At 51.2% G+C, this 20,214-nt stretch overlaps 1 protein-coding gene across 1 annotated transcript in view; it reads left to right on the top strand.

Moving 5' to 3' along the window:
• The first annotated feature begins 11,666 nt into the window (after positions 1-11,666).
• Positions 11,667-20,214, top strand: part of DCHS1 (dachsous cadherin-related 1) — a 54,269-nt gene continuing 45,721 nt past the window's right edge. Inside the window, exons 1-2 of the mRNA XM_075050399.1 lie at positions 11,667-11,931; positions 16,035-17,845. Coding sequence (XP_074906500.1) covers positions 16,094-17,845 — 1,752 coding nt within the window. The 5' untranslated portion in view covers positions 11,667-11,931; positions 16,035-16,093. The remainder of the gene's footprint in view (positions 11,932-16,034; positions 17,846-20,214) is intronic.

Raw genomic sequence — 20,214 nt, 5'->3', positions numbered from 1 at the left:
CAGTTTGTATAACTGCAGTTATACCCCATTGCTCCTGTTCTGCCTTCATTTGCTAGGTTGAAACATTATACACAATTAAAAATTTTCTTTCTTACAGATACTTAGAAATCACTTATTTTTTTAATCTTTCTGAAGCTCTCCATGTAGAAACTTGTTCTACGGATCTTGACTCATTCTTACGACTCTTCCCTGACCACTTTGAGTTTTCTACAGTCTTTATAAATATTGAACATTAAATTTACATCACTAAAGCTGCAGTAATATAATTTCCCTATTGTTCTCTGTGCTTCTGTTTAATCAGTCCATACTTCCTTGCAGATTATTAGTCAGGACAGTAAGCCACATTGATAGAAATATTAAAATTATTATTATTCCTTGGTAGGAAGATTATCCACTTGGTAGGAACAAAGCTGTACAGGTAGAGACTGAGAAACAACAGTCTATACAGTAGTTCTCTGTGACAGTAAGCTGTACAGGTAGACACTGAGAAACAGCAGTCTATACAGTAGTTCTCCATGTTTAGTTTATAGTGACCTGTAGGCTGACTATGAATCAGCTGAGGATATGTTGTTGCAAAAAACAAACAACATCATATGAGATGGTATAAACAGGCATATGACTTGCAGGATGCATAAGTATCATTTCTGGCTGTGCTTTGCTGTGATAAGGCCCTTAGCCACAGTACTGTGTCCAATCTTAAGTCAGTGCACTTCAGAGAATGTAGACAAATCTGAGAAAGTCCAGAGGAGATGATTAGAGGTTGAGAAAATACAGTATGGAAAGATTAAATGCTCTGGGGCGGTTTAGCTTAAAGAAGAGTGAGAAGATATGATAACCGCCTTGATTTGTAAAGGACAGTTGCAAAGAGAACAATCTATTTCCAGTGCTCATGACAGATAGTACAAGAAATAACGGGTTTAAATAATAGCAAAGAAAATTTAGCACTGAACAGATTGACTGGCAGGTTTATGAAGTCTTCATTATGGGAGGACTTTAAAAACTAGTTAGGTACACATCTGCTGAGCATGACAGGGACTTCTGTGTTCAGCTGAACCCTCTTTGAGGTATGGGAATGAAGCAGCTGACAGCCCTAGATTTTTTTTCTACTGTTTAAAATCTACCTATACTATGCTGTTTAGAAAGTACCTGCAAAGAATCTAACTGCTATCTCACTTGTAGCCTTATCCTTCCATGCTCTTTGTTGTATCTACTTACTTGTCTTCGCTTTTGATTATTTTGCCTTCTGGGCATGAATTGTCTTATTGCTGCACTTGAAGTCTTAACCTTTAGATGCTGCTATAACTTAAAATAATAGCAAATGAGCTGTTTGAGAAGTCCCAAGCTGAATTACAAGAGAGCTGCTAGTTGGGAATGCAAGGAATGGGGAAAATTAAGAACAAGTCCAGGGCTGGGGCAGATGAAACGATGAACAGTGGGACTCCCAGCCTGCAAGATGCATGGTATAATGTAAGTTCAAGACAAGGAGGTAGCAAGGAGCAATGTTTTAGCCCAACTATTTCACAGGTTTTGCTGTGCTAGAAAATTTCTCTAAAAATGAGGCAAGGTTGACAATCAAGTGTTCAGGGCATTTAGGACTGTACTAGATAGAGCCCTGGAAAATAGACTGTGGGAGTCCTTACCAGCCTACCATAAGAAAGATGGGAAGCAAGGGGAGGTGATAGCTGGGCAACCTTACTTCAAGCATGATGTAGCATAAGCATGATGTTAAGACCACTGCTCAATCCAGCTGCTTCCAGCGCTTCACCACATTTCCAAGATTGTAAACGTTCTCAGAAACAAATTAACAAAAGCCATGAACTCTACCTGCTCTACCTTAAAACCATCCCATTAGATGCAGCCCAGGGAGCCGACCTTACATTCAGGGCTCCAGGCTGCTCGTGAACAAACCCTATGGCACAGAAATATGCCTGTTGCAAGGACTTTATGACAGGAGCTTTGTGTCCATCTAGACAAGCAGGAGATGCAGAAGAACTCTTCCACTGTGAGGTTCAAAGCTGTCTAGTCAGGTTACATCCAGCAGCAGTGCACTAGCAGCATTTCTTTTTGACCAGGCTGTGAATATAGAGCTGCAAAGCTGAGGTACTGGCTCCATTTGCTAGGTGAAATGACCTTGCAACTTTTTCTCTGTATTTCATGGATTTCAAGGGCATTCCAAATGGCAGAGGCAAACTTGGGATCTCACCTGAAAAAACTTACTTCTGTCTTAGGGAAAGCTCCTCCCTTCCCCGCCCCACCCCCCAACCCCAGCCATGTATCTTCCTAGCAGGTGCCTGTCTTCTTTTATTTTTAACATCCATTCTGAATGCAGGAAGCCTTTGCTTGCTGTGAGCATCCGGGAATCAGAGCCTAAACACATCCTCGAAGGATTTCCTGTTTGGGACTTTTGAGCCAGACTCCAGCCTGCAAGAGTGGAAGCCTGTGAGCAACTTAGTCCTGCTGGGCTACCTGCCAGATTGCTCCTATCCAGTTCAGGAGCAAGATGCCATCTAGCAGGAAGGTGCTAAACTGCCAGACCACATCCCACCTGCTATGGATGAGGGTGGGAGCATGCAGAGTCCAGTCCTGGTGGGGACGTGCACGACTCCAGGATCAGGATCATTGTGGTGGCAGAATAGAAACATGAGAGATAGCATGACATCCCATTACATTGCAGTATTTGCCTGTAGATCTAGGGAAATGTAAAGCATGCAGAGAGCATGTTTTCTGTGCTGCCTTCCAGCTATGCTTTGGTCACTACTGGCTCCAGTTTGCCATGTTTCACCAACTCCTATGTTATTTCAGTTTCTGAAGTTCACCAAAGCACTGATTAATCCAAAAAACTCAGTCATCTCCCTTCTCCATACTCTGGCCTCCATATCATTAATATTAAAAGGCATGACACAGCTGGGAGCCTTGCAGTCCGGTCCCAACCTTTACTATTACCAGTATCCTTCTGCCCTGAATAGCTGAGTAGCATATTTCTGCTCTTGTTTCTGTGTCTTAGTTGCTCTTACAAGGCATAGCTTGACTTAGATTTTTCTACCAGTCCACATACAGCTCCAAAGATTCTTGCATGTCAGAAAGACTGTCCAAGATTTCTCTGAATGTCCATGCCCATCATATGGATCTGTTCTCCCTTCTCTTGCCAAAGGGCTCCAAGAATATATAGTAAATTAGAATTTACTAGGAGACCAGAAGGAATCCACTAATTTCCATCTCTAAGTAGAGGCAGCACTTGTGTACAAATTGCAAGTCTGAGAGGAGGGTTGTTTAATGATCTGAGGTAACACCATGGGGCTGAAGAATAACAAACATCACAGATACTGAAGAAAGGAGGACTGAAGTGAATGACCTAGGAGAATGAAGATTGCTTGCAGTAGTATGAAGGATTCAAAGCAGATTTTAAAGGGAAATGATAATTTGAAAATATGACGATAAATGGCAAATGTGATCAAATGCAGCAAGTTTGCTAAATCATGCCAGACTAGCACATTAGACAACTTTATAAGTGATTTTTTGGGGGCCAGGAAAAAAGGTTGATCAGACTATCTGAACTGCAGTGCTACAGTAACACATGAGAAATTATTTATTCAAATGGAGAAAACAGAAACTAATACAAAACCTGTAAGAAGTGGAAGACTGGAAAAAAAAAAAAGAGGGTTACCAGTAAATCAGAAGTTTTATGCTTGATGAAATGCACAGTCTTTTCAAAGATCAGTTTTGGAGCTCATCTATTTAATTTTTTTCAGTAAAGGTCTCAGCCCACCCCCCCACCCCCCCCCCAAAAAAAAAGTATGCTGATAAGGTTGATCAGTGACACAAAGAAGCATTGTGAGTATAGAGGGTGACCAGAACATTATAAAAGCAAAAAGCTATTATTAAGGAGTAGCATAACAGAAATTGAATGAAATTCATAGTAGACCGCCCTTCATGGTTAAAAGGGGTGTCCAGAAATGCATAGTTCCAACCTCTCATTTGAAGACAGACTGTCAACAATACTAGGTCGGATCAGCCTTGAAAACTTGCAAGGAGCTGAGATTCTCAGCCTCTGTGAGTAGCTTTTTCCAGTGCTGCACTACCCTCCTGGTGAAAAAAATGTCCCTAACATTCACTCTGAATCTCCCAAGCTGACATTGTTACTGTTCTGTTGTCTGCTACTATGGAGAAACATTTGGTTCCATCATCTTTTTAACCTGTCCTTCAAGTAGCAGTAGGGTGCCATTAAAAAAACCCTTAGCCTACTCATCACTAGACTGAGCAAACCCAGCTTCTTCAGTCTCTCTTTATAAATCGATTGTGTGTGCCAGGCCCCTACCTATCTCCTACAGTTTTTCCATATCCCTCATGAACAGGGGGAGCCAAAAATGTACATAGGATTCCAGGTGTGACTTCAGCACCTCCCAAGTCAAGGGGGATAATTATTTCCCTTGATCTGCTGCTCACCCTTCTCCTAATGCAATGCAGTAAGTTGTTTGCCTTATTTGCAATGGAAGCATACTATCAACTCTTAATTCAGTGTCCACCCCTACCTCCACATTCTTTTCAGCAGGACTGTAACTCAGCCAGTTGGATCCCAACCCGTACCAATTATGTATGGGGTTATTCTGCCTCAGGTGCAGAACTTTGTACTTCTTATTGAACTTCACGAGGTTTCTGCTAATCCAATTCTTTGAGTTACTAGACATGTCTCTGGACCAAAGTTCTGCCGTGCAATGTATCAGCCACCTCTCCTAGTGTCATCTGCAAACTTGCACCCTGTGTTATCATAGAATGTTAAAGATACTGAACAATACTGGGTCCCAAATCAATGTTTGCATGCTTTGTTGGCTGCCAGGCTCCAACCCCATGTTGAGTCATTGATCACTACCCTTTAAACCCAGAGGTGCAGCCAGTTTTCAGCCCACCTAATGCTCCATTCATTCAGCCCATACTTCCTCAGGTTATAAATGAAAATTCTGTGGGAGCCACTGTCAAGTCTGTCAAGGCATTTTGCATCCACTGCTTTCCCTTCATCCATATAGCCAGTCATTTTGTCAGAGAAGTTAATCAGGCTGGTCAAGCACAATTTGTGCTTGCTAAATCTATGCTGACTGTTCCTGATTGCCTCCTTGTTCTCCATATGTTCAAAAATAGATTCTGAGAGAATGTGGTCCATGAGTTTTCTGGGAACAGAGATGACCCTGACAAATGGGTGGTTGAGTTCCTCCTTGCCTTTCTTAAAGGTGAATGTAATGTTAAAATCATAGAATCATAGAATGGTTTGGGTTGGAAGGGACCTTTAAAGGTCATCTAGTCCAACCCCCCTGCAATGAGAAAGGACATCAACTAGATCAGGTTGCTCAGAGCCCCATCCAACCTGACCTTGAACACTTCCAGGGATGGGGCATCGACCACCTCCCTGGGCAACCTGTGCCAGTGTTTCACCACCCTCACAGTAAAAAATTTTTTCCTCAAATAGTCTGAATCTACTCTCCTTTAGTTTAAAGCCATTACCCCTTGTCCTATCATTACATGCCTTTGTAAAAAGCCCCTCTGCATCTTTCTTGCAGACCCCCTTAAGGTACTGGAAGGCTGCAATAAGGTCTCCCCAGAGCCTTCTCCAGGCTGAACAACCCCTAACTCTCTCTCAGCCTGTCCTCACAGGAGAGGTGTTCCAAGCCTCTGATCATTTTTGTGGCCCTCCTCTGGACCTGCTCCAATATGTCCATGTCTTTCCTGTGCTGAGGACCCCAGAGCTGGACACAGTACTCCAGGTGGGGTCTCACCAGAGCAGAGTAGAGGGGCAGAATCACCTCCCTTGGCCTGCTGGCCACACTTTTTTTGATGCAGCCCAGGATGTGGTTGGCTTTCTGGGTGGCGAGCACCCATTGCTGGGTCATGTCCAGCTTTTCATCCACCAGTACCCCGAAGTCCTTCTCGGCAGGGCTGTTCTCAATCCCTTCATTCCCCAGCCCGTATTGATATCAGAGCCTGCCCCAACCCAGGTGCAGGACCTTGCACTTGGCCTTGTTGAACCTCATGAGATTCACATGGGCCCACTTCTCGAGCTTGTTCAGGTCCCTCTGAATGGCATCCTGTCCCTCATGTGTGTGAACCGCACCAGTCAGCTTGGTGTCGTCTGCAAATTTGCTGAGGGTGTACTCAGACCCACTATGTCATTGATAAAGATATTAAACAGTACTGGTCCCAATATGGACCCCTGAGGGACACCAGTCATCAGTGATCTCCATCTGGACATTGAGCTATTGACCACTACTCTCTGGATGCAGCCATCCAGCCAATTCCTTATCCACTGAATAGTCCATCCATCAAATCTGTATCTCTCCAATTTAGAGAGAAGGATGTTGTGGGAGACCATGTGAAAGGCCTTACAGAAGTCCAGATAGATGACATCAGCCCTTGTCCACTAATGTAGTCACTCCATCATAGAAGGCCACTAGGTTGGTGTCGTGGTTTAAGCCCAGCCAAATAAAGCACCATGCAGCCGCTTGCTCGCTCCCGCCCCGGTGGGATGAGGAGAAAATATAAAGGCAGGCTCGTGCATCGAGATAAGGACTGGGAGGGATCACTCACCACTTGTGGTCATGGGCAAAAGACAGGCTCAACTTGGGGAAGAAACAAAATCAATTTCATTTACTACAAATCAAAACAAACCAAGGATATTGGGAAGTAAAACCAAACCTGAGAACACCTTCCCCCCAGGCCTCCCTCCTTCCTGGCTCAATCCCACTCCTGGTTCTCTCCACCTCCTCCCCCCAGCAGCGCAGGGGGACAGGGAATAGGGTTGGGGTCAGCTCACCACACCTTGTCTCCACCGCTCCTTCCTCCTCAGGGGGAGGACCCCTCACTCGTCCCCTGCTCCACCGTGGGGTCCCTCCCACAGGAGACAGTCCTTCACAAACTTCTCCAATGTGGGTCCTTTCTGTGGGCTGCAGTTCTTCCCGAACTTCCCTGGCATGGGTCCTTTCCGCAGGCTGATCTTCAGTCACACACTGCTCCAGTGTGGGCTTTCCTGTGGAGTCACGGCCATCTTTGGGGGCCTCCGCTCCACTGTTCACCTCCATGGGCTGCAGGGGGACAGCCTGCAGTCTCACAACGGGCTACGGGGGCATCCCCTCCTGCCTTCCTCACTGACCTCGGTATCTGCACAGGTGTTCCTCTCACATTCCAATCTCCTCCCCCACTGCAGGTTTCCCCTCTTAAATCTGTTCTCCCACAGGTGTTACCACTGTTGCTGATGGGCTTGGCCTGGGCCAGAGGCGGGTCCAGGTTGCAGCCGGGGAAGCTTCAAGCGGCTTCTCACAGGAGCCACCCCTGTGGCCCCTGCCCTGCTACCAAAAAAACCCGCGCCACACAAACCCCTAACAGTTGGTCAGGCAGGACTTGGTGAAGCCGCGCTGGCTGTCTCGAATCAAGTCCTTGTCCTCCATGTGCCTTAATATAGCTTCTAGGAGGATCTGTTCCATGATCTTCCCAGGCACAGAGGTGAGGCTGACAGGTCGGCGGTTCCCAGGGTCCTCCTTTCTACCCTTTTTAAAAATGGGTGTAATGTTTCCTTTTTTCCAGTCACCTGAGGCTTCACCTGATTGCCATGACTTTTCAAATCTCGTGGAGAGTGGCTTGGCAACTACATCAGTTAATCCCCTCAGGACTCTGGGATGGATCTTGTCAGGTCCCATAGACTTATGTATGTTCGGGTTCCTCAGATGGTCTCAAACCTGATCTCCTCTCACAGTGGGAGGGACTTTGCCGCCCCAGTCCCTGCCTTGACGTCCATCCACTCAAGAGGTGTGGGAAGAGAGGTTGCCAGTGAAGACTGAGGCAAAAAAGTTGTTGAGTAGACTCAGGGAATCATAGAATCATATAATTGTTTAGTTTGGAAAAAACCTTTAAGATCATCAAGTCCAACCGTTAACCTAACACTGCCAAGTCCACCACTAAACCGTGTCCCTAAGTGCCACATCTACATTTTTTTAAGATACCTCCAGGGATGGTGACTCAACCACTTCCCTGGGCAGCCTGTTCCAATGCTTGACAACCCTTTTGGTGAAGAATTTTTTCCTAATATCCAATCTAAACCTCCCCTGGCACAACTTGAGGCCTTTTACTCTTGTCCTATCACTTCTTACTTGGGAAAAGGGATCGACATCCACCTCGCTACCCTTTCAGGCAGTTGTAGAGAGCGATAAGGTCTCCCCTCAGCCTCCTTTTCTCCAGGCTAAACAACCCCAGTTCCCTCAGCCGCTCCTCATAAGACTTGTTCTCTAGACCACCAGCTTTGTTGCTCTTCTTTGGATGCGCTCCAGCACCTCAATATCTTTCTTGGAATGAGGGGCCCAAAACTGAACACAGTATTTGAGGTGCAGCCTCACCAGTGCCGAGTACAGGCGGACAATCACTGCCCTAGTACTGCTGGCCACACTATTTCTGGTACAGGCCAGGATGCCATTGGCCTTCTTGGCCACCTGGGCACACTGCTGGCTCATATTCAGCTGGCTATTGACCAACACCCCCAGGTCCTTTTCTGCCAGGCAGCTTTCCAGCCACTCTTCCCCAAGCCTGTAGCGTTGCATGGGGTTGTTGTGACCCAAGTGCAGGACTTGGCACTTAGCCATGTTGAATCTCATACAACTGGCCTCAGCCCATTCATCCAGCCTGTCCAGATCCCTCTGTAGAGCCTTCCTGCCCTCAAGCAGATCAACACTCCCACTCAACTTGGAGTTACCTGCAACAGGCTGAGTACCTCAGCCTTCTCCTTATCTGCTGTTACCAGTTTGCCAGTCGTGTTCATCGGGGGAGTACACTTTATTTGACCTTCCTTTTCTGGCTGACATACCTATAGAAGCCCTTCTTACTACTCTTCGCATCCCTTGCCAAGTTCAGCTCCAGCTGCACCTTGGCCTTCCTGACCTCATCCCTAGACAACTAGGCAAGGTCCCTATACTCTTCCCAGGATACCTGTCCCTGCTCCCACTGCCTGTGCATTTCCTTCTTGCCCTTTAGTTTGACCAGCAGGTCTTTACTCAGCCATGCTGGTCTCTTGCCTTCCTTTCCTGATTTCTAACACATGGGGATCACGAGATCTTGTGCTCTATGGAAAGTGTCATTAAAGATCTGCCAGGTCTATTAGCTTATTTCCAGTCATCAAACACCTCTCCAAAGGCACAATTTTTTATATGTAATGGACAGCAGCCTTGTGATCACATCAACATCTTTCAGCACCATCAGCCCCACATATTTGATTAATCTATCAAAAAGTAAAAGTTAATGCATTTGAACCCATATCAATAAAGGCGCTGCTGCAAACACCAAGGTATTAGAAACCATGGAGAGTATATGCCTAAATCACATTGTGGATCTTGGTCTTAGCAAAGTATTAGAAAATATTGGGCCAGAAGCTGGAAATTACTCTAGTCAGAAACCACAGAAGAGGAAGAATACCTGTGTGAGTCACATGTGAGATAGTAAGATGATGCAACTATGAAAAAGCAAATGCCATCCGAAAGTACTGCAAGCAAGACATTTCCAGTAGAGAAAGGAAGCCTTCCCTTAAATGCTTTTCTATAAGGTGCAGATGACACTTCTTCAGAACACAGTGGGAATTCTGATCTGCTATATTAAAGAGACATTAATTTAAACTAGAAGACGTACATATGGAAGAGCAACTAGAATAACAGCAATGGATAGTTGATCATAAGAGTAAGAGCACATGGTTTGTTTCCTTTAGAAGAAGAGATGCTGAATGATATGCTTACTGCTGTTTCTGAAAATATCTGGGAGGGAATAAGGTAATGTAAGAAAAAACAATTGTAGACAAAAATAAAGAGAAATAAGGACACAATAGCTAAATCAAGACTGAAATGTCATTGTTAAAACTGGAACAGACACAAGATTGTAAGGACCATGTCATTGGGAGTCAGCTCAAGACTCCCTCTAGCCCAGGCTCCAACGGTGGCTACGAGTGGATGCACGGGAAGGTGTGGAAGAACAGGAGAAGCATAGACACGATATTTCACCTAAGGACACCTCCAGACCGAACTCGTTGTGACTCACATGACTTCATGGGCTGGAGGTGGTGTCCTCTATTCAGGAACCCTCAAAGGATTTCTCTTCTGTGAACTAATCCAGGTACCTCTTGGGCCGATGTAGATTTTGAGCATCCACAGCATTCTATGGCAAGAAGTTCCCCAGATCCACAGTCCCTCACATGAAGTACCACCTTCTTTTGTGTATTTTGATCTTGGCTTCTGTTAGCCTTATTTCATGCCTCTTTCATATTGGAAGACACAGTGAACAAAATCAGCTCCACAGAGCTGAACAAAATCACCCTCCACAGACCACTCATGATTTCATTGTTCTCTTCCCCATTTCCCTCGTTTGTCTCCTTTCCAGAATGAAGACTGAATTGTTCTATGCACTGAAGCTGATCTGAACCTTTATCATTCTTGCTCCCCACTTCTGAGCTTTTTTCCTGCCTTCCTGTGACCTTCTGAAGATAGATGTAGGAGGAAATAAACTGAATATATTATAGCTCAGTGAATTTATGACACGAATTGTAAGATGTGCTGTTCAGGGTCAAAAGGATTTGTTTCTCCAGGGTACCTTTAGATCAGTAAAAGTAATCCAGAGTTACTTTTTATTTCTAAATCCAGATCAGCCTAGGTGGTATTCGGGAAGGGATGCAGACATGCAAATCTTGAAAGGCTCCTTCTGTATGAAATTAGTCTGGTGGTCCATATTCTCTGTTTGAATTGATTGTCACTGATGGAAGAAACTAGACATTTTCCTAATGAAGCAGACTGAGCTGTGGCCTTTATAGCACATGATCTTAACAATGGACTGTCACCACCTGTAGTCAATGGCAGTTTCTCTACTAAGAAATAAAAGAAGGCCCAGTAGTGATTATCAGCCTGGAGGCTGAGTGGCCTCCAACAGACACAGCGATACTGCTGTGACCTGGCCTGTCTGGAGCAGAGAAAAACGGTCTGGGTGGTCAAGCTGAGCCAGGGAGGAAGCCACTGGCAGAGAAGCCTAGACAGTCACTCACCAGAGTCTTGGTTTGTCTCTTGGTAGACTGGTGGGGCCCCAATCACCAGCAGCGCAGGCACTACAGATGAGTACCTTCCAGCCTGGACATTGGAAGCCCTGCTGTGAGGCAAGGTGGTGGCAGGTTACAGGTACTTGGGCTCTGGGCTCTGTGCTTAGGCAGGAGCTGTGGCAGAGAGCAGAGAATGGATTGTGCCTCTGCGGATCGTGTCCCCACATGCTCCCAATGTCACCCACAGCCCCCCTCCATCCCCTGCCCGGTCCTCTCCTCGCCCTGTCCCGTCCCACCGCTGCCTTGCCTCTTGCTCCTGCCTACCCCTTCCCATTTCCCCGCGCTCCCGGCGCCCCTTGCTTCCTCCCTGTCCCTCTTCACCCCGGCTCCAGCCCTTCCTCCCCCTCCGTGCCGGCCTTCTCCGCGACGCTGCTCCCTGGCCCCTCCGTGCCCCGTGCCCGCCGGGCCGTCCCGTCGCCACGGACCCCTGCCCGGGGCCGCTCCGGGGCCGCGCTCTGCCTGCGCGCTCCGGTGGCGGGGCGGGGATGGGGGCGGTGGGGGGAGCGGGGGGCTGAGGGCGGCGCTGGGTCGGGTTTCAGCAGGAGCCTCCGCGCCGAGCCAGCGCCGACCCGCCGCCTGCCGCCGAGCGCTCCGCGGGGCGACCGCGGCACCGGGGCGGCCGCGGCACCGGGAGGCCGGCACACCGAAACGCGGGGGCGGCCGCGGCACAGGAGGGCACCGGAGCGCCGGGGCGAGGGGGGGGGGGCCCGGAGCGGCCAGCGGTGCCGAAGCCACGGCGGCGGCGGAGCGCCAGGATACCGGAGCGGCTGCGGGACGTCTCGGCGGGGCCGGATCCTGCGGGATGTGAGCGCCGCCAGCGCGGGACGCACGGTGTAAGTGCCAGCGCAGGGGACCGACCCGCTCCTGCTGCCCCGCCGCCCGCGCCTGGTTCTCCGCACGTCGGCATCGCCGCACGGCGGCCCGGGCCGGGCGGGACCGGGACCGGGACCGGGACCGGGACCGGGACCGGGCCGGGGACCGGGACCGGGACCGGGTGCTTTGTTCTGCCTCCGCTGCGCAGACAATGGGGCGGGAGGTGGAGGGGGGAAGCGAGGGGGGGCGCGCCCGCGGCGGCGCAGCACCGCGGATCCGCGGCCGGACCGGCCTCGCCCGCGGCGCGACGGCAGTGGGGCCGGCGCCGGCAGCGAACGGGCGGGACGGTGCGGGCGCGGGACCGCCGCCGCCGGGGCAGACGCGCCGCGGGGCGGGCGCGCAGCGGTCGCGGCGGAGGCGCCGGGCGGGGGCTGCGGGCTCGAGCGGAGCCCCGGCGCGGGGAGTGCACCGTGCGGGACGCCCGGGAGCGCCCGGGGACGGGGCTGTGCGCGAGGACTGGGAGCACCGGCGGGCGGTGGGCCCGACGGCTGGGCGGCCCCGGGCGGGGCGAGGAGCGCCAAGAGCCGGGGGGGCCGGGCCGCCCCGGGGCTCTGAGGGAGGGAGAACCCCGACAGCCGGAGGGCACCAGTGGACAGGGAGCAGACAAGGCCCTGCCGCACCTCTGCGATGGGCATACAGCATTGGCAGGGGCCAGGTCCTTGCTGAGGTGCATGTGGGCTGGGATTGTGGGAACTGGCTAATGCGTGAGGAAATTTTATTAGAGCTTCCTTTGCGGGGGAAGTGTTTTCAGGGATAGGACAGCCTGCAGGAAGCCCTGGTGTGGCACAGAAATGGGACGCGTAGGGATGCAGTGGAGCTTGACTGCATCTTCATTAGAGGATGGTCACCACCGCTGGTCACTGCTCAGAGCTGATATCAGAGGGAAATGAGGCTGTGTGGCTGGACTGGGAGTGAGCAATGAGAAAAGCATATTCCAGGTCAGTGACTGGTGCTCAGCAAAGATGAAACAGGCTTCTGAATCCTTCCTCATCTGGACTGAAGTCTCAAAAACATCATTACATGAGTCATGGCCTCTCATGTGAGACTTTGGGTATGGCATCAGCAGCATCTGCAGCTTTGATGGAGCTTTTGCACAGCAAGCACTCTGACATCTGTTTGTGGCATGCACAGTGGGTGCCGTCTTTCCAGCGTCTCTGCTGGGGCCGCTGTGGGCCTGCTTCCCCTTCCTCATGGCTGACATGAGATGCGAGGTGCCACTGGCAGGCAGGCAGGGATGCATGCAGTGGTCCCTCTGTAATTCCGTATCTTTTTTTTCTAAATGTGACTTATCTGCTAAGTGTAGGCTGGGCTTTCCTGGTGCCCTGACCTATCAGCCCTAGGCTTGGAGATGCTTATGTATATTTGCAGCTCACTCCATTTTAGCTGCCATTCCTGTCAACCTCCTTACAACGGCTTTGGGCCCCAGACGCCTCTCTGGACATATTCTCATGCTAGCAGTTTTCTTCAGAGGCTTCTGCTGCCATTTTTCACTAGGGAACTTGGTGCCTGATGGTGGGAGGGACAGAGAGGGAGCAGGGCAGTCTGGCTCACATTACACAGGCTGGGCCTGGACCAGTCAAGCCAGCCCCTAGCACTGAGCTATCTGCTAATTGGAAGCAGCTGTTCAGATTTGGTGACTCTGCATCCACTGAGGTCACTGCTGTCTTCCTCTATGACCCAAGCCTGCAAACTTCATAGGAACAGAGGGCTGCTAGTACTGTGGATGCCCTTCTGCCGATCCTGGACTGGTGCAATCTGGCAACCTGGCAGTTGCATCTCCTGTTGAAGAGGTAGCTAGGCTCTGAAACTACCCACTTCTATCCAGGGAGGATGGAAAGTTTACAAAGACTTTCATCACCACTTCCGCACCCCAAGGACCCTAATTTCTGTTCTATGTTTGCTCCAGTGCTCTCAGCTGCTCTTCACGCTCCCCAGATTTGCTTTTCAAGTTTCTCTCCTCCCCACCAGCAGCCCAGAAAGCCCTGCTGCACTCCCTTCTGCTTCTCAGGAGCCACATCACTAATCAAACCAGGTGGTTTTTCCCCATATCTGTGCCCTGATCTGTTCCAGCACTACCCAAGCCCTTTCAGCTTCATCCTGGCCTCAGCCACTGAGATTGCCCCAGGGAGCCTTGTCCTCTTTTCTACTCTCCTTTTTATTTATTTTTCATCTAACCTCCTACCAACGCTTTAAACCCTCTGCCCTGTACCCTCCCATGACCTGAACAGCTGGGTCACAGTTAGGACGGTGCAGTTTCACCACAGAAGCGAACTTGGACCCCATTCCCCCAGCACTGCATGTTCTGGATGTATGCAGTTACCCCTCCATCTGGGGAAATTTAACTAGCTGCTACAGAGAGAGAGAGAGCGCCAGCTGTCTCGGACCACTGAGTTAGTGCAGATTCCCAGCTAGCAGCCCACAGGGATGGAAGTATCTTCTATTGACTTCTGCTCCTGAGAGATCAGGAGGATTCATACTTGCTAAGTGCAAGAATAGTGTGGGGATTTACTTGCCATAGACCTCAGGCACTGGATGCTCACTGAAGTAAACAGACACTCCTTTATATGTACAAAACACTTCTTAATATTTTTCTTTCTGTCACTAACCCAGGATTTCCACAGGGAAAACCAATCTAAACAGCTGACCCGAGGTGGGAAAGAGGACCCAGGAATAATCATCCTGCGTCCCCTGGAAAGGGTTAACACTGCTGTAGGGTTCTTTAGGTCAAGGGCTGACATTCTTAGTCCCCAAACTAGGCGATGTCAGCCACCTCCATCCCCCAAGACAGGGAGGTTCCTGCCGTCCTGCGTCTGACATGAGCGGCTCCTGAGTGTGGTTATGGGACCAGCAGCAAATGCTTTCAAGAGAGTCCAAGTGTGAGCTCATGCTGCCGCCATCCCTGCAGACCACTAAGCCTCGTTTACCGGGGGCTGAAAGCAGCACTGAGGCTGGTGTTCTTCACAAGCTCCTTGACTGCTGAGTTTCTCTGGCTATTCACAGGGAGGGTGGGCAGACCCCTGGGGGCTGACAGTCCTTGGGCACTGGGAGCATGTCCAGCGTGTCCAGTAGTGGTGTTGCTGCAGGGAGCTGCTCCTCCCTGCTCGTCCCTCCCCCACTGCTGCAGTGAAATGAAGCTACGGCAGGGGGAAATGAAGTGAAGGAGCCAGAATGAGCAAGGAGCAGTGAGAAGGAGACAAAGGAGGAGAGTGAGCAGTGGAGGGTGTGGGACCGGGAAGGAGCCAGAGCAGCTGGCAGTTCAGAGGGAGTTGCTGCGTTCCTACTGTACTGCCACCACCCTCCATGGTACCAGCTTGGGGCATCCACAGATCTCTGTGCCAGTCCAAACAATGGGCCCTGTCTGATTTTATCCTGGGCATTCCCAGCTGTGGGTACATCCTTTGCAATACAGCCATTCTGATTTATTGTTCACTGGATGTAAGCCTGCTCCAGTTCTGCTCCTCCCTCCCAGGGACACCAGATTTGCACTTCATGGGGTTTTTGGCACCTATATCCCTGTCGTCCTGAAAGGCATGCTACTGGGGGTGGGGGTTGGGGGGGTCTCAACACAGTCACTTGTTGAGCTCTCTCCCATTTTGAGACCAGCTTTTTTCAGGGTAGAGAGGTGCTAGGCTGCTGTTCATCCAGAAATCTCTGTCATCTTGCAGGCAGCTCTCTCAGCCTCACAGGAAGCATTCAGCTGTTAAAGGCACAGGAACACTCTGCTCTAGGGCAGCTGGCTCCAGTGTTGCCAGGAGGGCGGGTGGTTGGGAAGAATGCTTGACTATGTAGGAAATAGACTATGTGATAGGGTACTAGCTGCTAACCTCAGCGCACTGTCAGGTGTGACCCGCTTAGCTGACATTAGGTGCTGCCCCAGGTCTTCATTCTGGGCACCCTCTGCTCTGACACATTTTCACCTTTGTTCCTTGTGAGGGATAGGTGATACAGAGCAATTGAGCAGCAGGTACGTGACAGGCCTTCCCTCTTTAGGTTTTTTTTTTCCTCCTGTCCTTCCTTTGCTGCTCCCTCTTAACCAGCATCCTCTGGTCTGCATTCCATGCAGGATTAAAGTGCACACTGCAAAGGAGATCAAGCCACCCTCTGCTCTGCAAGTCACTAGCAATGGAGCAGATGAAGGGGTCAGCCATGTTTCTGCTGGAGCTGCTAATTCTTGGGGGCCTGAGAGCAGGGAAGGGCTCTGCCGTCCTGGGCACCCTGGATCTACAAATCGATGAGGAGCAGCCAGCTGGCACCATCATTGGGGACATCAGTGCTGGCCTGCCCCCTGGAACTAGCGCCTACATGTATTTCATCTCGGCACAGGAGGGCAGCGGAGTTACCACTGACTTGGGGATAGATGAGAACACCGGTATCATCAAAACAGCTCGTGTCCTGGACCGAGAGACTCGGGACCGCTACAGCTTCATTGCTGTTACCCCAGAGGGCATCACAGTAGAAGTGAACATCCAAGTGAATGACATCAATGACCATGCTCCAGCCTTTCCCAAACAACACAGCACCTTCCAGATCCCAGAACACACACCCATTGGCAGCAGATTTCCCTTGGATCCAGCCTTTGATGCTGACAGTGGCCTACTCAATACACAAGGCTATGTGATTAAGGGAGAGAATGTGGGGCAGGCCTTCCGCCTGGAAACACGTCGAGGACCAAATGGGGTCCTGTATTTGGACCTGGTGGTCAGCAATGTCTTGGATCGGGAGAACCGTTCATCATACTCGCTGCTGTTGGAAGCCTATGATGGTGGCTCTCCTCCCCGGAGTACTCAGATGACGCTGGATGTGTCCATCCAGGACATCAATGACAATGCTCCTAGCTTCAACCAGAGCCGCTATCATACTCTCATCTCAGAGAATTTGAAACCTGGTAGCAGCATCCTGCAGGTCTTTGCCTCTGACGCAGATGAAGGTGACAATGGGGATGTGATTTATGAGATCAACCGGCGGCAGAGTGATCCTGACCAGTACTTCACCATTGACTCCCGGACTGGAGTCATCAAGCTCAACAAGGGTCTGGACTATGAAGTAAGGAAGGTGCATGAGCTGGTGGTGCAGGCGAGGGATAAGGCTGTCCATCCTGAGGTCACTACAGCCTTTGTCACTATTCATGTGCGTGACTACAATGACAACCAGCCTACCATGACTATCATCTTCCTCAGTGAAGATGGCTCCCCGCAGATCTCTGAGGGAGCCCAACCCGGCCAGTATGTGGCACGCATCTCTGTTTCTGACCCAGACTATGGTGAGTACTCCAATGTCAATGTCACACTGGAGGGAGGGGATGGCAAGTTTGCCCTCACTACCAAGGACAACATCATCTACCTGATCTGTGTGGACCAGCTTCTGGATCGGGAAGAAAGAGACTCCTATGATTTGCGGGTGACAGCTACTGACTCAGGAACACCCCCACTCCGAGCAGAATCAGCCTTTGTGCTGCAAGTGATGGATATCAATGACAACCCTCCACTCTTTGACCAGCAGGAGTACAAACAAAGCATCCCTGAGGTTGTGTACCCAGGCAGCTTTGTCCTCCAGGTGACAGCTCGTGACAAGGACCAGGGTCCCAATGGGGAGGTGCGGTACAGTATCGTGCATGGCCATGACACCCACTCCACCTGGTTTGCCATTGACCCTGCCACAGGCATCATCACCACCGCTGCCCCACTGGATTATGAGAAGGATCCTCAGCCTCAGCTGACTGTGCTGGCCACAGACAGGGGAACCCCTGCCCTCTCTTCTTCAGCTGTAGTGTATGTGGCCCTGCAGGATGTCAATGACAATGAGCCAGTGTTCAGGAGTAATTTCTACAATGTGTCCCTGAAGGAGAACACCCCTGTTGGGACCTGCTTCTTACAGGTAGGTACAGCTGTCAGGAGCTGAGCTTGAGGAGGGCATGGACAGGGCTATGAGAGGCTTGGGATGGGAGACCTGCTTCTGATGGCTGTTTGGTGCAGTTGTCAAGGCTTAGATGGGCAACAGTTGCAGCAGGAATGCTAGAACAGAGACCCCTGTGCTCAGTGTGAGTCGGAAATGGGGCAGAGCACTGTTACACCCTTTCTGCATGCGAGTACTGGGTGGCATCACTGATACTATGGGCACACCTCCAGGATGTCCTTTGTGCAAAGCAGTGTTGACCTCAGCTAAGATTGGGCCCACTGTGCCAGGCCTTGCTTGCACAAGTGTGGAGCTGCCTTGCAGGACAGGACACTCAAAATGGTACTCAGGAACATGAGTAAGACCTCTAGGAAGTTGCTTGTAGCCAAGCTGTTAACTGCTTTCTCCCCTGTGAAGTCATCAGCCTAAGTTCATCAGTGTTAGGCTGGTTGTGAACATTGGCATTAATTATGCACAACTGGTATTGTTATATTACCTTGGAAACAGCACCTGTGGGATTTGAGCTGAGAGACTGTGCTGCATCAGCCTTCGTGTAGTGAGGGGTCACAGGTGCGGCCTGGAAAGCTGCTGCCCCTCTGACAGGTTCTGCAGACCCTGAGATGTGCCAGTGATGCCATTTGTACTTTGTATATTTTGTGTTCTCTGCATTTGCTGTCTCAGTCACAGCTCCGGCCCTGGAGCCCTGGTTGCTGGAGACAGGTGATGGAGCCCATCTGAGTCGGGATGGAGAGATGTGGGGCTTGGGGCTGACAGTGGGGAACTGGTGCGGTAGTGCAGCAAGGCACTGCCAACCAAGGCAGCGTCCAGACTGTCTGTTGGGACAAGCACCTGTGAGGTTTGGGGCACTTCTTTGCTGGAGTCGTGGGGCACTGGGATGTCTGGCTGGGGCCGTGAGGAGCTCTGGGGCCAGGTGGTGAGCAGTGCCCATGGGGCCAGGAGGAGGGGGCAAGGGGGAGAGCAGGAATTCTGGGGCCCATGAGACAAGGCAGGAAGCGGTCCTGCGACCTGGCCAGGGAAAAGGGCCTCCGGATTGGCCTGGAGGAAGAAGTGGAGCTGGTAAGAAAAAACACTCTATGGGTGCAGTGCTGGGGCATGGTGGGGTGTGAGCATGTGGGCTGGTGAGTGTGGGCCATGCAGGACATGTGAATGCAGAGGACTGATGATATGGGATGGGAGTGCTGGAGACGGGCTTCTGGGGTGGGTGAGTGCAGGGGACGGGGGGACGGGGGGACGGGACGAATTGGGTGGAAGGAAGGGCCAGGTGTAGAATAGAGAAGGGACATGGGGCAGGGGCAAGTTTAGGATGCAGCAGATCTGGGGGGGGAGGGTATGGGATGGGCCAGGGTGGGATTGCGGGGGGGAAGTCTGGGCAGAAGAAGTGGGTGGGAGATGAGGAGGAAGATTTGGGTGGGGGAAGATTTGGGTTTGGTCTGTGCAGGGCAACACTCCACACTGTCCCGGGTGGGTGGGGATGGGACAGGACCAGCGCTGGGGACAGAGATGGGGAAGGGATTGGGGGTGGGTTCAGGGACAGGGTCGGAGTGGAGGAGCCATGTGTCCCTGGGTGAGCATGGAGGCCCCAGGCGTGTGCAGGGATGTCTTGGCTGCGGCAGCCCCCGAAGGGAGGCCCCCCCTCTCTCTCCTTCTCCGTGCCTTCCTGCTCAGTGCCGCTTGCCGTGTGGGAAGGCGTTCTGGAAATGCAATTGGAGATGGTGGCTGGGCTCCTGACTGCAAGTGTAGGGACAGGCCTGAGAGAGAGCAGGACCTGAGGAGGAGCTGGGGCCATGCGGGACCATGGAGATGGCACAGAGAAGCTGGTCCAGCTTGTGGCTGCCTGGCCATGGTGAGGCCAGTGTAGCGCAAGGGCCAGCCCAGCTCCGCACTGTGCAGGGGAAGGTGCTGGCCCGGCAGCCGACAGCAACTGAGGGTTTGGCCAGATTTCGATGGTCTTGGCTCAGCCCTCATGTTTCATTTGGAAACGGCGCGTCTGGGCTGAGCGCAGGTAACTCCCGCGTGGCCTCGGCACAAAGCAAACAGCTCACACATCTGCTGCTGCTTCCTCTGAGCCGGGAAACGTGAGAGGATGGGAAAGGAGGCTGGCCAGGCTGCCGGCTCGGCACTGGGCCGCAGCAGGAGTGAGCCAGGTCGGGGAGCCGGGTAGAGCTGGGGCAGGGAGCCCAGGTCTCAGAGCACGGCTGCCCAGTGGGCCACCCCTCAGCCACAGCATCCCTATTGCCCTATTGAGCATCAGGGCTCATCCTGCCTTGGGAGGTTAAGGGGTCTCTGTCAAGGTCTGGATTTGGTCCAGATGTGCATAATGGTCACAAGAG

The sequence above is a fragment of the Buteo buteo genome, chromosome 18 (assembly GCF_964188355.1).
Source record: "Buteo buteo chromosome 18, bButBut1.hap1.1, whole genome shotgun sequence".
NCBI classification, from domain to species: Eukaryota; Metazoa; Chordata; class Aves; order Accipitriformes; family Accipitridae; genus Buteo; species Buteo buteo.
The sequence above is the reverse complement of the archived record's forward strand: the minus strand, read 5'-3'. Positions and strand labels throughout refer to the sequence as shown.